This window comes from Gadus chalcogrammus, chromosome 11 (assembly GCF_026213295.1).
Source record: "Gadus chalcogrammus isolate NIFS_2021 chromosome 11, NIFS_Gcha_1.0, whole genome shotgun sequence".
Classification (NCBI taxonomy): domain Eukaryota; kingdom Metazoa; phylum Chordata; class Actinopteri; order Gadiformes; family Gadidae; genus Gadus; species Gadus chalcogrammus.
This window is the reverse complement of record NC_079422.1, coordinates 1,714,578-1,732,322: the sequence shown is the minus strand read 5'-3', so window position 1 is coordinate 1,732,322 and position 17,745 is coordinate 1,714,578. Positions and strand designations below refer to the sequence as shown.

Below are 17,745 nucleotides of genomic sequence, written 5' to 3'. Positions count from 1 at the left end.
ACCTTCCTACGTGATTTGACGCGTCATTTGACGCGATCGCCCGTTTTTTTCGATTAAACAATTAAATACAATACAAATATAAAGTAAAACAAGTGTTATCGCTATCTATCATAATACAGATAGCGATCCGCTATCTGTATTATGTTATTTCGTCGTTTGGAAACATGTTTTCTGCATCGCGTCGTCTGTTGCAGGGCAGGTTGTCAGGTTGTAAACAAACGATGACGTAGGCCGGTACAATTTTCGCCCCCGGTACAATTTTAACGTGACAGTACCTACACCGGTTCCGTCATTGTTGGTCTGTAGTGCCATAAAGCAATTCGGTGCTTCGCGAGACCCGAGACTCCCGCGAGAGTGGGCGGCGGGTCGCTGGGAGAAACTTGCATATTATGGTGGTTAACATAATTCACCCACGGAACTATGGGTGGGGGGGGTGTTTAGCACGGACCCGTTTAGCGGACGGAACGACCGTCCAGTTTAGTCCGGTTTTGACTTTACGAATGAAGGTCTTTTTGTATTGTAGGCTGTGTCCCAATTCATAGGACGCATCCTTCGTAGACCGCGTCCTTCGAAGGATGCGTCCTAGGAATTGGGACACAGCCTGTGTTCATTAAAACTTTGTGCTGGATACTCCGACTCCCGGCACTACAATATTCCCTTTTTCCACCAAGAAGCCCAAGGGGGAGTCGAAACAGGGACCAATCGACTCAAAGTGTTCTAGAACCATCACAATGACTCTTAACCTGTTATATTAAGGTAAATTAAGCCAAAAAAGTTGCATAATTCCCCTTTAAATCATTGAACAACCTCAACATTGCAACCACTAGCTTGTTTAATGCTTTAAATTGTATACATATAAAACAAGTATGAAAGTCATGTAGAAGGTAAATTTACCTTAAAAAAAAAACACAATAGATCCTTTAGAAAACACGTATTTAAACATCTGAAAATGCATCTTCCTGAATTATTGTAAAATAGTAAGTAAATATGGCCTTTATTTTAAAAAATTGTTAAAATTTCAGTATTGTAAATCTCACATAAATCCGCTGAGTCGCAATACCCTGTTTCTAGGGGCCCTATTGTAGGTGCTCATTAACCTGTTTCTAGGGGCCCTATTGTAGGTGTTCATTACCCTATTTCCAGGGGCCCTATTGAAAGTTATCATTACCCTGTTTCTAGGGGCCCTATTGAAGGAGTTCATGACCTTGTTTCTAGGGGACCTTGTTTCTAGGGGCCCTATTGAAGGTGTCCATGACTCTGTTTCTAGGGGCCCTATTGAAAGTGTTCATCTAGTACCCTGTTTCTAGGAGCCCTATTAAAGGTCAATTTACCAGAGCAGCACCAGAATAGACCAATAGTCCTCGAAAATGTACCTTACAACGGAAACCAGCGTAATAAGGTCACCTTCAAACGCAATAAGCCATTTTTTAATCCACATTTAAATGAAAAAGACTGGCAACAAGCTCACAGAGGTAACTTGTTATTACTGTAGCCTACCGTGTGACTTACAGCTTTGACCCACTTTGAGGTAAAAACAAAGCAGAAAACGTCTGGCATTCTGCTAGAAGGGTAGGACCATGTCTCTCTTGACCTAAGAGGCCACTGTACTACATGTATCACCGTAAACATTAACGCTGAGGTAACCTTTTCAATAAATACACACATACACCTCCTATATACTGGCCTGGTCTTACAGGAAGTACTACCATCAATGGCAGGAAGGTACAACACAATAAAAAAATAAGTACACTTGCTATTAGTTGTTAGAAGGGTTGCATAGTTCTGCGCACAATGAAACAGACACCCACATTTAGACGGAGCCACCACACTGTTTGTGTGTGTGTGTGTGTGTGTGTGTGTGTGTGTGTGTGTGTGTGTGTGTGTGTGTGTGTGTGTGTGTGTGTGTGTGTGTGTGTGTGTGTGTGTGTGTGTGTGTGTGTGTGTGTGTGTGTGGCAGGTGTCCCATCTCCTATGGTGACCTCTCCTTCTCCGAGAGCCTAGCAGCAGAGGCAGTGGTGCCAGTCCAAAAAAGGGCGGTCCTCAGAAGACCCAGGAGACCGGGACCCACTGGGGCTGGAGACACAAGTGCTCCACCTCCTCCTGCAGCTGGTCGAAGGCCTTGTCCAGATGGTCGTTGACGATGGTCAGGTCAAAGTAGTGGCTGTACGCCCGGCGGATCCTAGCGCTCTCATCCACTGTCTTCTTCAGATCGTTCTCCTGTTGGATGAAGAGCGTTGCGTGAGGAAGCGCTCCCCACTACTATAGACCACTGAAGAGTATGTCCCGCCTCCGAGTTACCTGGTTCCATCAGTCAAATGTCTATGGGAAATAACATGGGTTTTTTGAATGATCGTACACAACAAACTCTGTAGATGGCGAAGAAGTTAAAGCTGCTCACGTTTTAACACACTTTTTCCATCTAGATTCCACTAGAGTTTTGGATTGTCGGTGTTGTTACTATTATTAATGCTAACCAGGAGCTAGTTCTGATCTGCGCAGACTTCATACGTCATACTTGTTAGGGAGGAGGGATATGCTCGTAACCACTCACCACCTAACGTGATGGTCATTTCACGCTTGATTTCAGTGGTCTATAAAACTTAATCGATGGCGACGTTCAGCCTCTTTTTTTTTTAATTATAGAGGAATCAGAGACGAGTCAATGTCTCATGTGTTCTCTTTAGTTTTATTTTGCATGACCTTGATCAGAACAGGAACGTCTTCAGAATTTCTTAAAAACCTATCAAACATGACGATTTCACAGATGAACGAGCAGCGTTGGTGCCACCTACGTAGGCGGGCTCTGGTGCCACTGAATTCCATTTCGGTGAAGACAAACTATGAAGCATTACCGTTGCTATGCAACCTTGACTGGGAGAATCGTGACGTCCTAAGTCTGAGCAGATCCGCGTTAGCATAATGCTTCTTCATATTAGTTAACTACTTTAACGGCATCGACAATCCATAACCCAAGTGGAATCTAGATTAAAAAGGTGTGTAGTTCAAAACGTGAGCAGCTTTTACTGCTTCGCCACCTACAGAGTTTGTTATATACGATCATGCAAAAAAACACGTTATTTCCCGTAGAAATTTGACCGATGGAACCAGGAGCCCCGGGGCGGGACTTATTCTTCGGAGGTCTATTTATTGACACTACTCCAAAGCAAATTTGTGTATTTCATAAATGTCATTTGAAGGGCAGGTAGGGGTTTGGAATGTTTCTCAGGGATGCCTTGTTCACAAAAAAAATTAAGTTAAGGTGCAACATATGGAAAGGATTCAACGTTGGGGTTCGAACCAACAATCTTTTGGCTGGGCATTGAACACCCTAACCAGCCTCTTGCTCAGCGACCCAGGCTAAAGATCCAGAGGGAATTTTGATCAAGTATCTGGTTTTCTCACCGTGAGCAGTTTGGTGGTGAGTCCAGCATCCACCACTGCTTTGTGCATAGCTCGTAACGTATCAAGCTCTGGGGCAGCGATGAACACCACAAAGGGCATGAACTCTGCAGTCTTCAACACCTTCAGGGCCTGCAGCCCCAAACACATAACCATGCACCAAAGTTTGAGCGATGCTGGAAGTTATAGTGTGGCTGTATTGGTGCCGTTGGGGTGCTCTTATTGGAAACAAAAGGTAAGTAGGACATTGTGCAAAGATTCATGAATTGCACTGGAGCACTAGCGGTGTTCAACAGCATGTGAAGAAAAGCACAAGCAATAAAAAAAAGAAAGGAATCCATTACCAGATTCTGGCCTTCAGTTATCATAAATAGCAAAAACCTTTTGATATATTTTGTTTTTGTTTAAACCTTGTCACACGGTGGTCCTTATCTGAAGCAAAGGCATCCAGTATAGTCATAAAAAAAATGAAATGTGGTGCAGTTTCCCTGCGGTCAGCAAATCCTAGTGTCATACTGTGATATACAGTATACCGTAACAGTGATCATTTTCATTTATACTGTGATATAATTCGATAGGCTATATTCCCCGGTTTTACTCAGTATTCCCAAAAATTGCGTAGTACAACTACATATCCTGATTAAATGTTATCCCATATTTCCCAATTGTTATATAAAACATAGTTCAAATCTATACATCTTATTCTTATCAAAATGTATTTATGTAAATGACCTTCAGCGCCCCCCCCGTCCCCCCCTCCCTGAAATCCACCTGGGGGTTAACGTCCAGGATGCAGGTGCGTCTTGTGTCCACCACCTCGTGGATGGAGTCCATCTTGGTGCCGTAGAGGTTGCCGTCGTACTCGCCGTGCTCAAGGTAGCGGCTGTCCTTGATGTCCCGTTCCATGTCCGCCCGCGTCACGAAGCGGTACGCCTGGCCGTCCAGCTCCTCCTCCCGGGGGCGCCTGGAGGTGACTGAGGGGGAAAGACACAGGTCACCCTGCCGCTCGCTGGAGGCCCTTGTTGAACCTGCTCCTGCCTGTCACTCACAGGGGACGGTGGTCCCGTACTTCAGCGGGTTGATGACGATGAGCCGGTTCTTGAGGCTGCGTCGGCCCACCCCCTGGGCCCCGATCAGCACCAGGGTCTTCCTCTGGAACGGGGGCATGCGGGCCACCTCCTCATAGGTCTGCAGCTCATACCGGTCAAACTCTGACCGGTAGTGGGTAGGGGAACAGCGTTTTGGATCGTTAGTAGGACTTTCTGTACACTGCTTATTAGGGCTGTAACGATATGCGTATCAAAACCGAAATCGCTACACTCAAAGCCACAAACCTGTCTCGCGTGTGAGAAGGCAGAAGCGCGACCCTTTCTAACTCCCATTATCCTTCCAGTCAAGATCCAGCCACGTGATATGAGCCGTTAGTACCAGGGTTTCCGTTATACGGGGTGTTTCCCAATGTCAAGGAAGCATGCTCAACGGCCGCCCTTTTAAGGACGCTACGTCATAGAATGCCGACAAGCACTGTTCCAATGTTGAGGACACTTGAAAGCCGCGCCATTTTCGCGTCCTTTGTTTTTGAGAATTCTGAGATTTTTCAAGGATGCATTGCTGCATCCTAGACAAGCCAAAACTACCCACAATCCTCTGCGTTCACACGCTGCACGGGATATTAAAAATGGGGGAAAGCAGTGCACATTCAAATGTAAGTGAAGTTATATTAAAGTTTTCAGAAATATTTTGTGCCGTATCGGTTTTTATAGATTCATCATGTTAATGCAAATAATCAAGCTTAAAGACCTGTGCCAATTTTCAAACGTTTTTGCAACTTAATGATACTCGTTGCTATATTTTGCATGGACGTAGCTGGTGTTAAACACCACTGTCACCAATGTCAATTTACTCGCTCACAAGATTACATTATTTATGTATAGGCCTATTTATGTTTGTTTAATCTTTTTCTTTAGGGTCAGCCCAGCAAACAGGGCATAATAGTAAACAACCATACTGTAAATGTGATGCATGCATTAAGTTCTCAGACAATTTCACTTAGTTTTATAAAAATTGAATGGATTTTTTTTTTTTAATAAAGACATCCGATCAACCGCAACAAAGCTTTTGTGACTTCCTCAAAGAGGCTCAATGCGAAGGAGACATGACCGCATTCATAAGAGACAAAATTCAAATAAATATCGATCAGCTTGATTGCTGCCATGTTTAATTCATAAGCGCACATGTGTTTACAAGCGGAAACGCAGTATTAATAAGCGGAAGTGGAAGCGTATGGAGATAGAATCATACCAAAACCCTGCACGCACGCAAAACGTGTTTTGCTCACGCATAACGATTCACACGCACACAAAACGTGTTTTACTCACGCACAATGATTCACACACACGCTCAGTGTGGTTTGCAAATACCACACTGAAAAAACCTTTTCTAAGCTATAAAAATGGTTACTAACGTGTCAAAATATTTTTTTATTTCTTTGTTATGTTAATTCAAGCGATAAATACGTTTATTTGTCTATAGAAAATAATCGGAGGTAACTTCCGTCCAGCCACAGTACTTCCGTCACACCTGGGTATTCTGTCACGCCAGGGTGTTGTTCTCCGGGGCTGCAGCTGGACCCTACTCCGCTCGTCCACTCACTCGCTGACGTCACACACACACACACACACACACACACACACACACACACACACACACACACACACACACACACACACACACACACACACACACACACACACACACACACACACACACACACACACACACACACACACACACACACACGTTGCACCAAATCCTGGGCCAGCCCCCCGTCAACGCCCCCTGCGTTGACGGGGGGGGGGGGGGACGAGACAAGCCGTGTGCGACTCCTAACACTATGGGCTGGTGGATAATTTGAATTTATTATTATTTATTTTTTTGCCATGCCAGTTTCTGCTACCTTTTAGGCTGATGGTGAGTATTATCGTTAAAACATGTTTTTAACTGCGCAATTATCTTACTAATATGATTAACATGCGCCTTTTGACCTGTAAGCACCTAAATATGTCCACAATTCTGATGAATGTAGAAATAACTAAGGCTCTCAAGTCTCACGCATTCGGCGTGAGACACACGCAATTTAACCCATGCACACGCTCACACGCCACACTTCGTATTTCTCATGCAGAAAAATTACCAGTATAGCGCCCACCAATTTGCGCCGCTATTTAACAGTGGAACAGGTAGGAATCAAATGGGTTCCCCGTACGTAGGGTAATCAGACGTCCTCTTTTGCCCGGACAAGCCCTCTTTTTGAGACATTTAAAAAAAATAAGTGTCCGGGAGGAATTTCAAAATCGTACTGGATTTCATCACAAAGCCTCATGCATGTTCACATTGAATTTTCGTTGCGTTTCTCTGGGTCGTTCACAAACTAGTGAGGCTACACCCTCCCCTACTCAGTTCTGTTCACTTTGCATTGGTGGAAGTGAGTAGGGGGAGTGGTTAAGTAGAGCCTTCAGATTGGACGGTTTGCCTTTAGAGTTACCGTCATGTTTTGTATTTCTTTTTTTTTTACCATTATTGTTTCATAGGGACAAACATTAACACATTTCTCCTACAGGGGATTGATGAAGTTCTATCTATTGAACAGAAAGAAACACTTGTTTACTTCTTTACACACTTTACCACAGCATTGGCCTCCTGAATGCGACAGATATATTTTAAGCATTGGACTGAATGCCACATAAATATAAATGTCTGTTTTTGCACGTTTGCAATGTTTAAAATTCAGGAGAAATTATATGCCTCTACTGGTGTTGCTAAGACCAATAGCTTTTTGGCAGTGTTGTTTCTGAATATTAGTGTTAAGGGCCAATTATGCTTACTATCATACATTAGTCACCATGTCTCTGGACACATTGTATGCAGTCACATGTTAATAATACCCCCCCCCCCCCCGACAAAATCTCACTCTGAACTCAGTTCAAAACTTGAGAGCCCTTATGTGTTATCTTTACGTGTCTGGGAGCGGAAAAAGTTTTCGTCGGTGGTGGAGGGGGAGGGGGACGACGACATCTTGTCTTGTTATAACAAGATATTTATCGTGTTTCATAAATTATAAATACTTGTGTTTCTAAAGCTATGGAGGAAAGATGGAAAGAATCGTTTGACCTCCTGTCTCTTGGAACATTCCCAGATGGCTTTAATTAGTCCAAGAAAATAAACCTTAGGAGGTACGCTTCAAAATTCAAGTTAAAGGGTGAGTATCTGAAATAATTGCTTGTTTATAACGTCTTTATTTAAGATAGCAGGGGTAAAGTAGCCTATGTGGATAGACCAATTGCCTCCATCAAATAATGCTCCCACTGCAGAATCACATTCTTCTAAACCACTACTCACCCTATGTACACTGTAAGAATATGGGGAGCATATTTTGATTCTTGTTTATAACATCTTCATTGAAAATTTCAGGGGTACAGTATGTAGATAGACCAATACATACAATAAAATGTGTGGATTGTGTCTTGGTAAGATAGCCCTTTAATGATGAAAGTTCTTTAATGAATGTTCACTGCAGAAGGAGAGCTCTACGTTGGGAGCAGAAGAGCCATTAAATCCAAAGAGGAGGCAAGACAACTCTTTATAGAGTTTCACTCCTCTCCAATGGGGGGACATACGGGCTTCCTGAAAACCTGCAGAGCAATATCCTCCAGATTTTACTGGCTTGGCATGTCAGTGGACATTAACAACTGGGTAGGCCATTTGTTTGAGTTATTGTTGTTTTGTGTTTTTGTGTTTTATTAACAGCTACTTTCTTAAAGGTCTTGGAATGTGATAAAGGCCAGATGGTTGGAAAACCTTTGACTGCTGCCCAGACATTGCAGTGTATACAGGTACATGTGCAGTGGTATCTTATCCAACAGCTATTAATAAAGAAGTATTGAGTGTAAAAAAAAATTATAATAGTATTATAATAGTGTCTGCTATCTGGGAGCTAATTGGTATTGACCGGACCGCTCTCAAAAACTGTGGATGGCTTCCAGTACATTTTAACAGCCACAGATTACTTCTCCAAACGTTTTTTTTTTACTGTAACTGATTTTATTTCAGCTCAACACCAGCCTTTGCAGTATTTTGTCTATTCAAAGAAGTGTGACAGCTGCCTATCATCCCCAAACCAATGGTCTGGATGAGAGCACATTGTTAAACATAACTATTTATTACACTTTTATTTTAGACGTCATTTGTTCAGTGCTAGAGAAAGCATAATGCTTTTAGTGTCTTTATAGCATAAACAATAGGGAGGTATTTGTGACACATGTATATATTTAAGTATACTATGTGTGGGAATTCTTTTTTGAAATGTTTTTTCTTTTTTATTCACAAATTATACATTTGTAGTGTACCATGATTTATTTACTCACAGAATGATTGGAGTTTTAAAAGCTTATGAAAACCATTGTTTCTAGGGAATGCAGAGTACTTCTGTGTGGTGTGCTCCTTTGCCGAAGAAAATGCAGATGAGAGCATGATTGAAAAGGTAAAGTATAACGTAAAATATGTGCTTTGTATTATTAACTGACTCAAAAATGTGTGTACATAATACCATACAATGTATCTCATTGTAAATTGTAATTCTCTTTTAATTGTTTTATTTGGTAGGTGCAGTGTGGATTGTGCAGTCGGTGGGCAAATTTTGAGTGTGCCCAATGTGCCCATGAAAATAAGGCTGAATATATTTGCAAGAAATGCCTTAAAATAAAATAAAGATTTGAGATCTTTTGGCTGTTATTATTATTATTTTATGGATCTTTTGAATAATTATTATCTATTAAATATATCAACACACACAGAATCCCATTCACAAATATATACAAGTTTTTTCTTGTTGGAAGTTATTTACTTAGTTTAATTGATTATTGATGTTTTTTTTTGTGTTTATTTTTTTTCACATTACGTACATTGCACATACTGTACCGCTGAAATCTTCAATATACGTTATAAAACAGCATCAACAGTGTACATAGGGTGAGTAGTGGTGTAAAATAACGTGATTCTGCAGTGGGAGCATTATTTGATAGAGGCGATTGGTCTATCCACATACGGTACTCCTGAAATCTTCGATAAAGACGTTATAAACAAGCATCAAAATATGCTCCCCATATTCATACTGTGTACATAGGGTGAGTAGTGGTTTAAAATAATGTGATTCTGCAGTGGGAGCATTTTTTGATAGAGGCAATTGGTCTATCCACATAGGCTACTTTACCCCTGCTATCTTAAATAAAGACATTATAAACAAGCATCAAAGTATGCTCCCCATATTCTTACAGTGTACATAGGGTGAGTTGTGGTTTAAAATAATGTGATTATGCAGTGGGAGCATTATTTGATAGAGGCGATTGTTCTACAGATCACACACGCCTTACGTCGCGCTTGTGACGTAAGGTAGCCTTTTCTGATGGGTAGCATGATTTGATAGACCCCGCTATATCGAGTCGCACTACGGTAGCAAAATCTGACAAGGGAGCAGAAATTGGCAGAACACCGGCACCGTTTTTTTCTAGCGGGAACGCTGGTTAGTGCTACCAAACTATTCAAATTACTATAATTTATTTGATATTAATATTTTCAAATACGTAAGCCTAATCCACAAAACTAGTTGAGGGTTTTTGCCTACCTGCAAGCATCCTCCAACTGCAATCTTTGGTTATTTCCTTTATAGGCCTACTTTAACAGTATTCTTTCTGTTCAAATCTGTTCAGTGTTCCAAATTATTTGTTATTAAAAGTTACATTAAGTTGATGGTTATATAAGTGTTGTTTAAAGAAAATGCTTTTTAAATTTAAAAAAATCGTGGGATGAATCGAACCATGGGTCAAAAATTGTGATACAAACCGAATCGTGAGTTGGTATATCGTTACAGCCCTACTGCTTATCCATAAAAAGGTAACTCTAAAATATTGTGTTTCCAAATAGTAAAAAGCATTGATGGCACACCTGCATTCTTTGAGGTAAGATACATCATTTTTTTCTTCTTTTTCTTTCCCGTCATTGTTCCACAGAGCATGCCTAGCAGGAAAAAAAACTAAATCAACCAAGTGAATCAGGCTCCAGACACACCTTTTATCTGACCTGTTAATGGACCGGTCAGTCATATCACCCTTCTCTTTACCATTACCAATATCTGTGACACAGTCAACTATTGGTGTAGTAATCATTGAATAATGATGTTAATGTTCGCTAGGTAATAGTGTTTATTTATACAATATTTAATAATCCTTACCGCCACCCTGACCCCAATACCTATGCTAATGCTATATAATAGTGCATATAAATGCATTAACTAATGTTCATTTATGGTTAGGTAATGTACCCTTATTGTAAGTGTTACCCCAATATCATATGACATTATCAATATCATATAGTACAGTCTAGTATTCTCTGTACGGAGACTGAGGAACAGTTAATCATATTGCAAGGACTCTTATCACCAAGACCAAAGTGCTATAGTTTACATTGTAGGCAGGATCACCCATGCCAATTGGCAGAATTACTAATTATATATTTGTAAAAGCAGTTCCCCTATTTAACACATAAGGCTTCTGTGATGTAGTGGGAAAGAGCTTTTAAATAATTTCGTGCAACTTTCCAACATCATCTGTGTAATTAGATTGAGTTTACAATAAGTATGACAATAACTACTGTTTTGCATTACTCTGCTACGTTGTCGGTTGGCAGAAGGGGAAAGTATTTTGGCTACATGTTGTTTCCAGAAAATGCCATTTCCTTTGGACAAGTCTCTAGACCTGAGCAGCCCAGGCCCTGAAGCAAACTAACAGCGAATTGAAAAGAGAGCCACCATGCTGTGGGAGCCCAGTGCTCCTTGTATGTATTGAGACTCACCTCACCAAGTTACCTGCTAGTTTGCTGTTGGTTGGGGCCATCTGCAAATGGTGCTGGTGTTTTTTCTAAATTATATGAACTACTATACGAACTACATAAATCACAGATTATATTGGAATGCTGCATATTATTAAAAAATTCTTTCCACCCCAACGGGTGACTTAATGTGTTAAATGGTTGAACTGCCCATTCAAGGCCCTGATATACTTCCAACTCATTTTTTATTTACTTGGTTGCAAAGGCTGTGGAACATCTGCCGAACACTACAGTTTAAACAGGGAACAACAAAGTCATTGTGATATGTATGGATCTGCCTACCAGTTCACATCATGTACATTACACGATACCCATAATCTCAGAAAGTCTTGCTTGGAAAGGAACAGTGGGACGTAATAGTCCATATTCTAAAGATAACAATTATTTACACATAGCAAACATTGTCATTTTTCACGTGGTGTTGTTGACCAATTGCATGCTGAGGGTTTGTGTGAAAAATTATAAATATTTAGACAGAGCACTGTGCAGTGTTGGAAGCACAATACGGAACTTTGTTTTGGTCACACACCGGCTGTTTTGTCTGTGTGAAAACACCATTCTTGATTGAAGTATATCAGGACCTTTACACAATGAGCAGTCGATTTGGCATGTGTAAAAGACGGCAGGAAGGCTGGTATAAAGCAGCACCCACCGGAGCTGTCCCAGTCTCTCCTCACAAACGCCTTCCTCTTCTCCTCCAGGAACTGACTGGGGATCAGACCAGTATCTCCAACCACCAGGTTGGTTGCCTGTGAGGAGAGAGTTTATTATAGAGATGGAAGAGATTAGAGCTGGAAATATATCCTATGGTTGAACATTTCACACCCATCACCTAAATGTCAAGTATGGTTTAAGAATATTCATGGGATAATCTACCATGTCACATTTGTCTCAATGACAAAACTACTGCATTAAGCACAACGTTATGCAGGGGTTTTTGACATTAACAAAATTTGGTTGCTTACCAAGTTTGACACATCACACATCACAATAGCAGCTTATCCTGTTCATAGAAAGGCTTCCAAGCCAAGCTGACGGGCAGCAGCAACCTCTCTATAGAGCCATCGTTTGCTCAAAATTACAACAAAATAGGCCAACGTCACGTTTGCAATTTTCCCCAGTGAATCTTCATCCTCATCCTTATCTTCTACAGCTTATCTTGGGTCGGGTCGCGGGGGCGGCAGCTCTAGCAGGGGACCCCAGACTTCCCTTTCCCAGGGCCACATTGACCAGCTCTGACCGGGGGATCCCGAGGTGTTCCCAGGCCTGTGTAGAGATATAATCTCTCCACCTATTACTGGGTCTTCCGCGATGTCTCCACCCCACTGGTAGTGCCTGGAACACCTCCCTAGGGAGCCGCCCATTGGGCACCCTTACCAGATAAACCACCTCAACTGACTCCTTTCTATGCAGAGGAGCAGCGGTTCTAATCCAAGTTCCTCACGACTGGCTGAGCTTCTCACCCTATCCCTAAGGGAGACGCCAGACACCCTCCTGAGAAAACCCATTACGGCTGCTTGTTCCCGCAATCTTGTTTTTTCAATCCTCCCATCCTTCATGACCATAGGTGATGATAGGAACAAACATCGACCGTTAGATCGAGAGCTTTGCCTTCAAGCTCAGCTCCCTTTTCGTCACAATGATGCAGTAAAGTGAGCAAAATACCGCCCCCGCTGCTACGATTCTCTGGCCAATCTCACGCTCCATCGTCCCCTCACCCACGAACAAGACCCTGAGGTACTTGAACTTGTAATTTGTGCATCCCTATTCTCAACCAGCAGCATGTCTGTAGGGTGATTACACTATGTTATAAAGACATTAGCTCCACACAGGCAGGCTTTTCAGATTTTTTTCTTAGGCTGAGGAACCCTTAATTAAAACTTAAGATATTCAGAATCGATAATGGCTTTGGTAAAATGTTGACATTGCCCATTCCTATGTAACACATGACTGCTTCCCTAGAGTAAAGAGTATAACACTTGCAGACCATGTGATCTTTAAGTTTCCATTTGCATTAGCTTTTGCTCGACTCTGTGAGAAGAGAAATCCACTACGAGAAGAGAAATACTAGTTCAAGCGAGCAGTAGTAAGTGGCAGCCAGTCGGTGAGTGTCATATTACAGGATCAGTTGCATGTTCACTCTCTAACATACATGGATATGGTTAGAGAATGAACTGCTTAAACAGTTAAGGAGAGAAAGCTCATCTCTTGCTTGGAAGGACAGTTTAAGACGCAGTATAAATAAGATAGATAGAGCAACACATGGTCTTCTGCCTGCTCACCTGCCACCAGTTGGGGTCTTCCTTGTTGACCACGTGAAGAACGTCCCCCCTGGAGAATGCCAGCCCCACTTCCCTGCAGGGGATGAGGTTGTCCGTGGCCGGGTTATATTTGAAGTGTGGCTTCAGAAACACCTGAAGTGTGATGGCACAGTTAACATTGAAAAAGTTACAATGAATTCCTAAATGTAAAAACTTGGAATTTAATGTAGACCTTTTTAAACAGGACAGCGAGGGATGTGTGTGTGTGTGTATGTGTATATATATATATATATATATATATATATATATATATATATATATATATATATATATATATATATGTGTGCATGAGTATGTGAGACTCAAGTTGTTTCAGGTTGTTTTGGTGAACTACAAAATAGCAGGGAGGGATAATTATGTTTATAAAATTGATACAAATCCACCAGTATGTATGTATGTGTGTGTATATATATATATATATATATATATATATATATCTACACATACACACACACACATATATACATACACACACACACACACACACAGTCAATGCAACAAACGCCCCTCTTCAATTTGTTGGCCAAACATATACACACATACGTATGTATGTATGTATGTATGGCTGTATGTATATATGTATGTAAACCACCCCCCTCCCCACACTGCTCCTGCCCCTGCTCCACCATGCCCCAGATGGCCTGTGAGGCGTTATTAATAGGCCCTCTGCTGGGCTCAGTTACAGTCACTGGACGTCTGAATAAGCACCACCACCACTCCCCCACCCAGCACCCTGACAGGTAGGACCCCATTGGCACACGCAGGGGCTCACTCTTGATGCCTGCATGTTATGGCAGCGAGTCAACTCCCAAACAGAAGGCCATGTTTATAAACAGGAGCACATTGGGGAGAGGAAAGTCACAAGGTGTCCATTTAGAGTGAACCACTGCAGGGTGAAGAGCCCCTCTGACACATTAGAGTTCAACAGGGACCTGTGGGGGGGCAGGGGGCTCCCGGTAGCTGGGCAGCACTTTGAGGGTCACGGTGCCGCTGCAGTCCTTCAGCAGCTCCTGCAGCTCCTTGGGGTCTCCGCCCATCGCGTGGCCATCAACCTCCAGGATGACGTCGCCCACATGCAGCAGGCCCTGCCTGGCGATGGCACTGCCGTGCAGGATCCGCCTGATCACCGGCGCGCCCCCCTCCACGCGGAACGTCACACCCTAGGTGGGGGAGGGGTCATAATCATTTAACTTCCGCACTTCATTAATCACCTCCAGTGGATGTCTGTTTCATGAGGTGGAAATAGGGCAAACCATTATTCACATTTTCCTCCTTAACAAGGCCCAGCCACACATAGAATGTGCATTTACAGGTTAATGGAAGTCTCTAATGCATGGTCCCACACATTACAGAGCTGTGGTTTTGCTGGCAGACTGACCAGTGGTTCCCCAGCCCTCTTCTGGATACCGATCATCCTGACGGCGTCGGGGGGCACCAGCGAGCTGCTCAGGGAGACTCTGCTGCTGCCCGGGGTTGGAGACATCTCGTAGGACTTAGCAGCCACGTTGTCATGAGTCTCGATTAAACACTGGCACAGATTACTCAAAAGGGTTAGAGACCATGGAGAATGAGGATCAATAGCAATTAGGAACAAAAACATGACTGCTGCTCATCTCTCGAATTAACGCCATAAGGAAGACCACTGAAGAATGATTATATTTCTGACCCATTCAATAAAATCACATTGTTCTAACCAACATAACATTTCCATGAAATAACAATAATAATTCCTGAACACAAATATATTTATGTATCATTAAATGCATAATTGCCTCCGCACAAATATACAATAAATCTTTGAGCATGTCTAACAATGATGTGTCATAAATATACAGAAGGATCGGTGTTCTTACCTCTTAGCAGAGCACAGAATTAGTCTGACATTGCAAAATGCATCACACAATCTAAGCATTTATGGAAACACTAGATGACCTTCCCCTCCCCATCTTCACTAAATTTACCCACACGGTTCAGAGCCTGCTATTGGGTCAAAATGAAGCTCCTCCCACTTCCAGACCCACCCCCTCCTCCCACACACACCAGCCTCTTATTGCTTGAAAGGGGAAGTTGTAGAGGGAAAGACAAAGTGGCTGGGACGAGGCTGGGACGAATTTCAAATTATAAATATGTACACTTTATGTTGAAAGTAAAGACCGTCCCGATTCCTATTGAAACGAATGGCGCGGTGATTATTCTTCAAAACGAGAGCTTGTAAATTGTGAAAAATTTATTAAACTGTAATCAGACAGAGCGGTTATATGCTATAGACCCCTAGAGTATATGTGGTATAAAGGCTGGGACGAATTTTGAATTATAAATATGTACAATCCATAACGTTAGCTCTCTGGCTCGATCAGCGGACAAGAATACCTTCTAGAATCATTGCTTGTTGGCCGGAAACGGAAAGGGGGGCTGTTTACGTTTGGTTGTAGTCTTTTCCCCTGGTTCTCCGTCCCAACAGTAGGCCTAGAACCGAGCGAAAAGACTACAACCAAACGTGAACACCCCCCTCTTTTGTTTCCGGCCAACGAGCAATGAGTCTTCCGACAGAAATCAATGGGATTTACAAAATGTGCTAAATGTGCAATAAAACACGATAGAAACTGTATTTTGCTACGATACTTGATACAACCACTCTATTTCATCCTAGACAAACCAGAAAGGGGGTTCAATGTTCAAAATACCGGAAATAAAATAATAGCTCACAGCAACATATTGAAAAAAAGAACTATGAACTAGTTCATTTTTGGAACTGTGAACTTAGTTCAAAATATTGAATTATGAACGTTTAACTGAACTAGTTCATTTTAAAATTTGTGAACTGAACTTTGAAATAGTTCACGTTGAAAGTGAACTTTCCCAACACTGAACATAAGCCGATACGATGAAGGCCCATGAGAAAAGAAAAAGAAAATGAAGAATATAAATGAAGGTCCCAATAGGGTTTAGAGCTCAATGCATAACAGGGTTTGCTAAGCTGTTCTACCTGGAAGTGGGGCTCCTCCAGGATTCTGGTGAGCTCAGCAGCTGCCACGTCGTCCCCCTCTGCGCTGTGGAGGGACTCCAGGATGTCCGTCACCAACTCCATGTTGTTCTCCCCCACCGCAGTCAGCTGCATTACCTCAAGACGGTCATGGGCCTTAACACAGACACAAATTGTTCACACCTTGACCTGAAGAACTATTTTTTGAAAACCAAGAAAGCAAAAGCCGACTAAAATTAAAAAAGATATACATTCATTACGATCCAGTGCAGTTTCATAATAAAAACAGTACTGTAGTGTGTAGGTCTCTTCTGACCTAGAACTGCCGGTGACAATTACAGCTATTTCCAAGGATCCTATTAGTTGTGAGTCAAATGATAATAATAATAATAATAATAATAAATGAAATTTATATAGCGCTTAGTATGGAACTCTAAGACGCCTTACATATTGCCCTATCAAAACTATGTAAGACAGACTAGGAATAAAAGAAAAACAGAGGTAAAACATGAAGAATAAGGTGGGAGTTGGGTGGGGAAGGCTAGTGCAAAAAGGTATGAATGAAATGTTGCGTATGGAGGTTAAATGGGAGAGCCAGTGTGGTACATATCAACCACCTTGGCCAGAGAGCGGACGATGGGGCTCTCCATGATCCCCGTGAGGAAGATGAGGTCCATATCCTGCGCTGCAGTGCCCGAGGGCAGCCCTTTGAGGCTCTCCATCACCTGCTGCATGGCAGGAGGAGAACACACAAACACATCTGGACATGAGACAACAACAACAACTATATTCTGTATCAGACAATGGCAGCTGAAACAGGGCATTTAATTCTGTGAAAGCAGAAAACTGCATCAGTGCAGGAATTTCTTTTTTTTACGATTGAACGTTGGTCTCGGCTAGCCCCCGTAATTTCCTACAGCACAAGAGGCGTGATCAACGGGCCTAGTTCATCTAACTCTGTACGTGATTGGCTGCTTGCCGCCGCTTCCCTGTGGTCATTGTGTTAAACCAGCCAATAGCGCGCCAAGGGGAAAAGCCAGCTTGGTGACGACTCAACCACCAAACCACAATGAATGGGTATGAACATTACATTTGATTCGC

At 42.3% G+C, this 17,745-nt stretch overlaps 1 protein-coding gene and 1 long non-coding RNA gene across 5 annotated transcripts; one reads left to right on the top strand and one right to left on the bottom strand.

Moving 5' to 3' along the window:
• Positions 1 to 626: 626 nt before the first annotated feature.
• On the bottom strand, positions 627 to 17,384 carry LOC130392078 (protein PALS2-like). 3 transcript variants are annotated; one of them, XM_056602503.1, is made up of 11 exons: positions 17,262 to 17,384; positions 16,648 to 16,800; positions 15,040 to 15,189; positions 14,594 to 14,821; positions 13,623 to 13,754; positions 11,993 to 12,089; positions 10,399 to 10,470; positions 4,449 to 4,610; positions 4,171 to 4,373; positions 3,403 to 3,531; positions 627 to 2,217 (listed from the first exon to the last, which is right to left on the bottom strand). In XM_056602503.1, exons 1-11 carry the CDS (start codon positions 17,376 to 17,378, stop codon positions 2,041 to 2,043), a joined length of 1,620 nt encoding a protein of 539 aa, XP_056458478.1. In that variant the 5' UTR covers positions 17,379 to 17,384; the 3' UTR covers positions 627 to 2,040. The 3 variants fall into 3 exon arrangements, with proteins under 3 accessions (XP_056458478.1, XP_056458476.1, XP_056458477.1); XM_056602501.1 differs by having other exon boundaries at positions 4,216 to 4,373; positions 17,262 to 17,368; XM_056602502.1 differs by lacking the exons at positions 16,648 to 16,800; positions 17,262 to 17,384 and adding an exon at positions 15,515 to 15,659.
• Positions 6,282 to 9,221, top strand: LOC130392079 (uncharacterized). Of its 2 annotated transcripts, XR_008896968.1 has the most exons (6): positions 6,282 to 6,369; positions 7,538 to 7,657; positions 7,976 to 8,151; positions 8,220 to 8,291; positions 8,868 to 8,938; positions 9,061 to 9,221. It is a non-coding gene; the product is annotated as an uncharacterized LOC130392079 (long non-coding RNA). The 2 variants fall into 2 exon arrangements; XR_008896967.1 differs by lacking the exon at positions 6,282 to 6,369 and having other exon boundaries at positions 7,460 to 7,657.
• Positions 17,385 to 17,745: the final 361 nt, after the last annotated feature.

What these genes read in the sequence shown, in the direction of transcription:
- LOC130392078 (XM_056602503.1), bottom strand. Translation starts at nt 17,378, where the DNA reads ATGCAGCAGGTGATGGAGAGCCTCAAAGGGCTGCCCTCGGGCACTGCA. An exon ending in GAGAGACTGGGACAGCTCCG is followed by an intron (nt 10,471 to 11,992) that starts GTGGGTGCTGCT and finishes TTTTCCTGCTAG; the next exon opens with GCATGCTCTGTGGAACAATG. An exon ending in TCTTACCTCAAAGAATGCAG is followed by an intron (nt 4,611 to 10,398) that starts GTGTGCCATCAA and finishes ACTACCGGTCAG; the next exon opens with AGTTTGACCGGTATGAGCTG.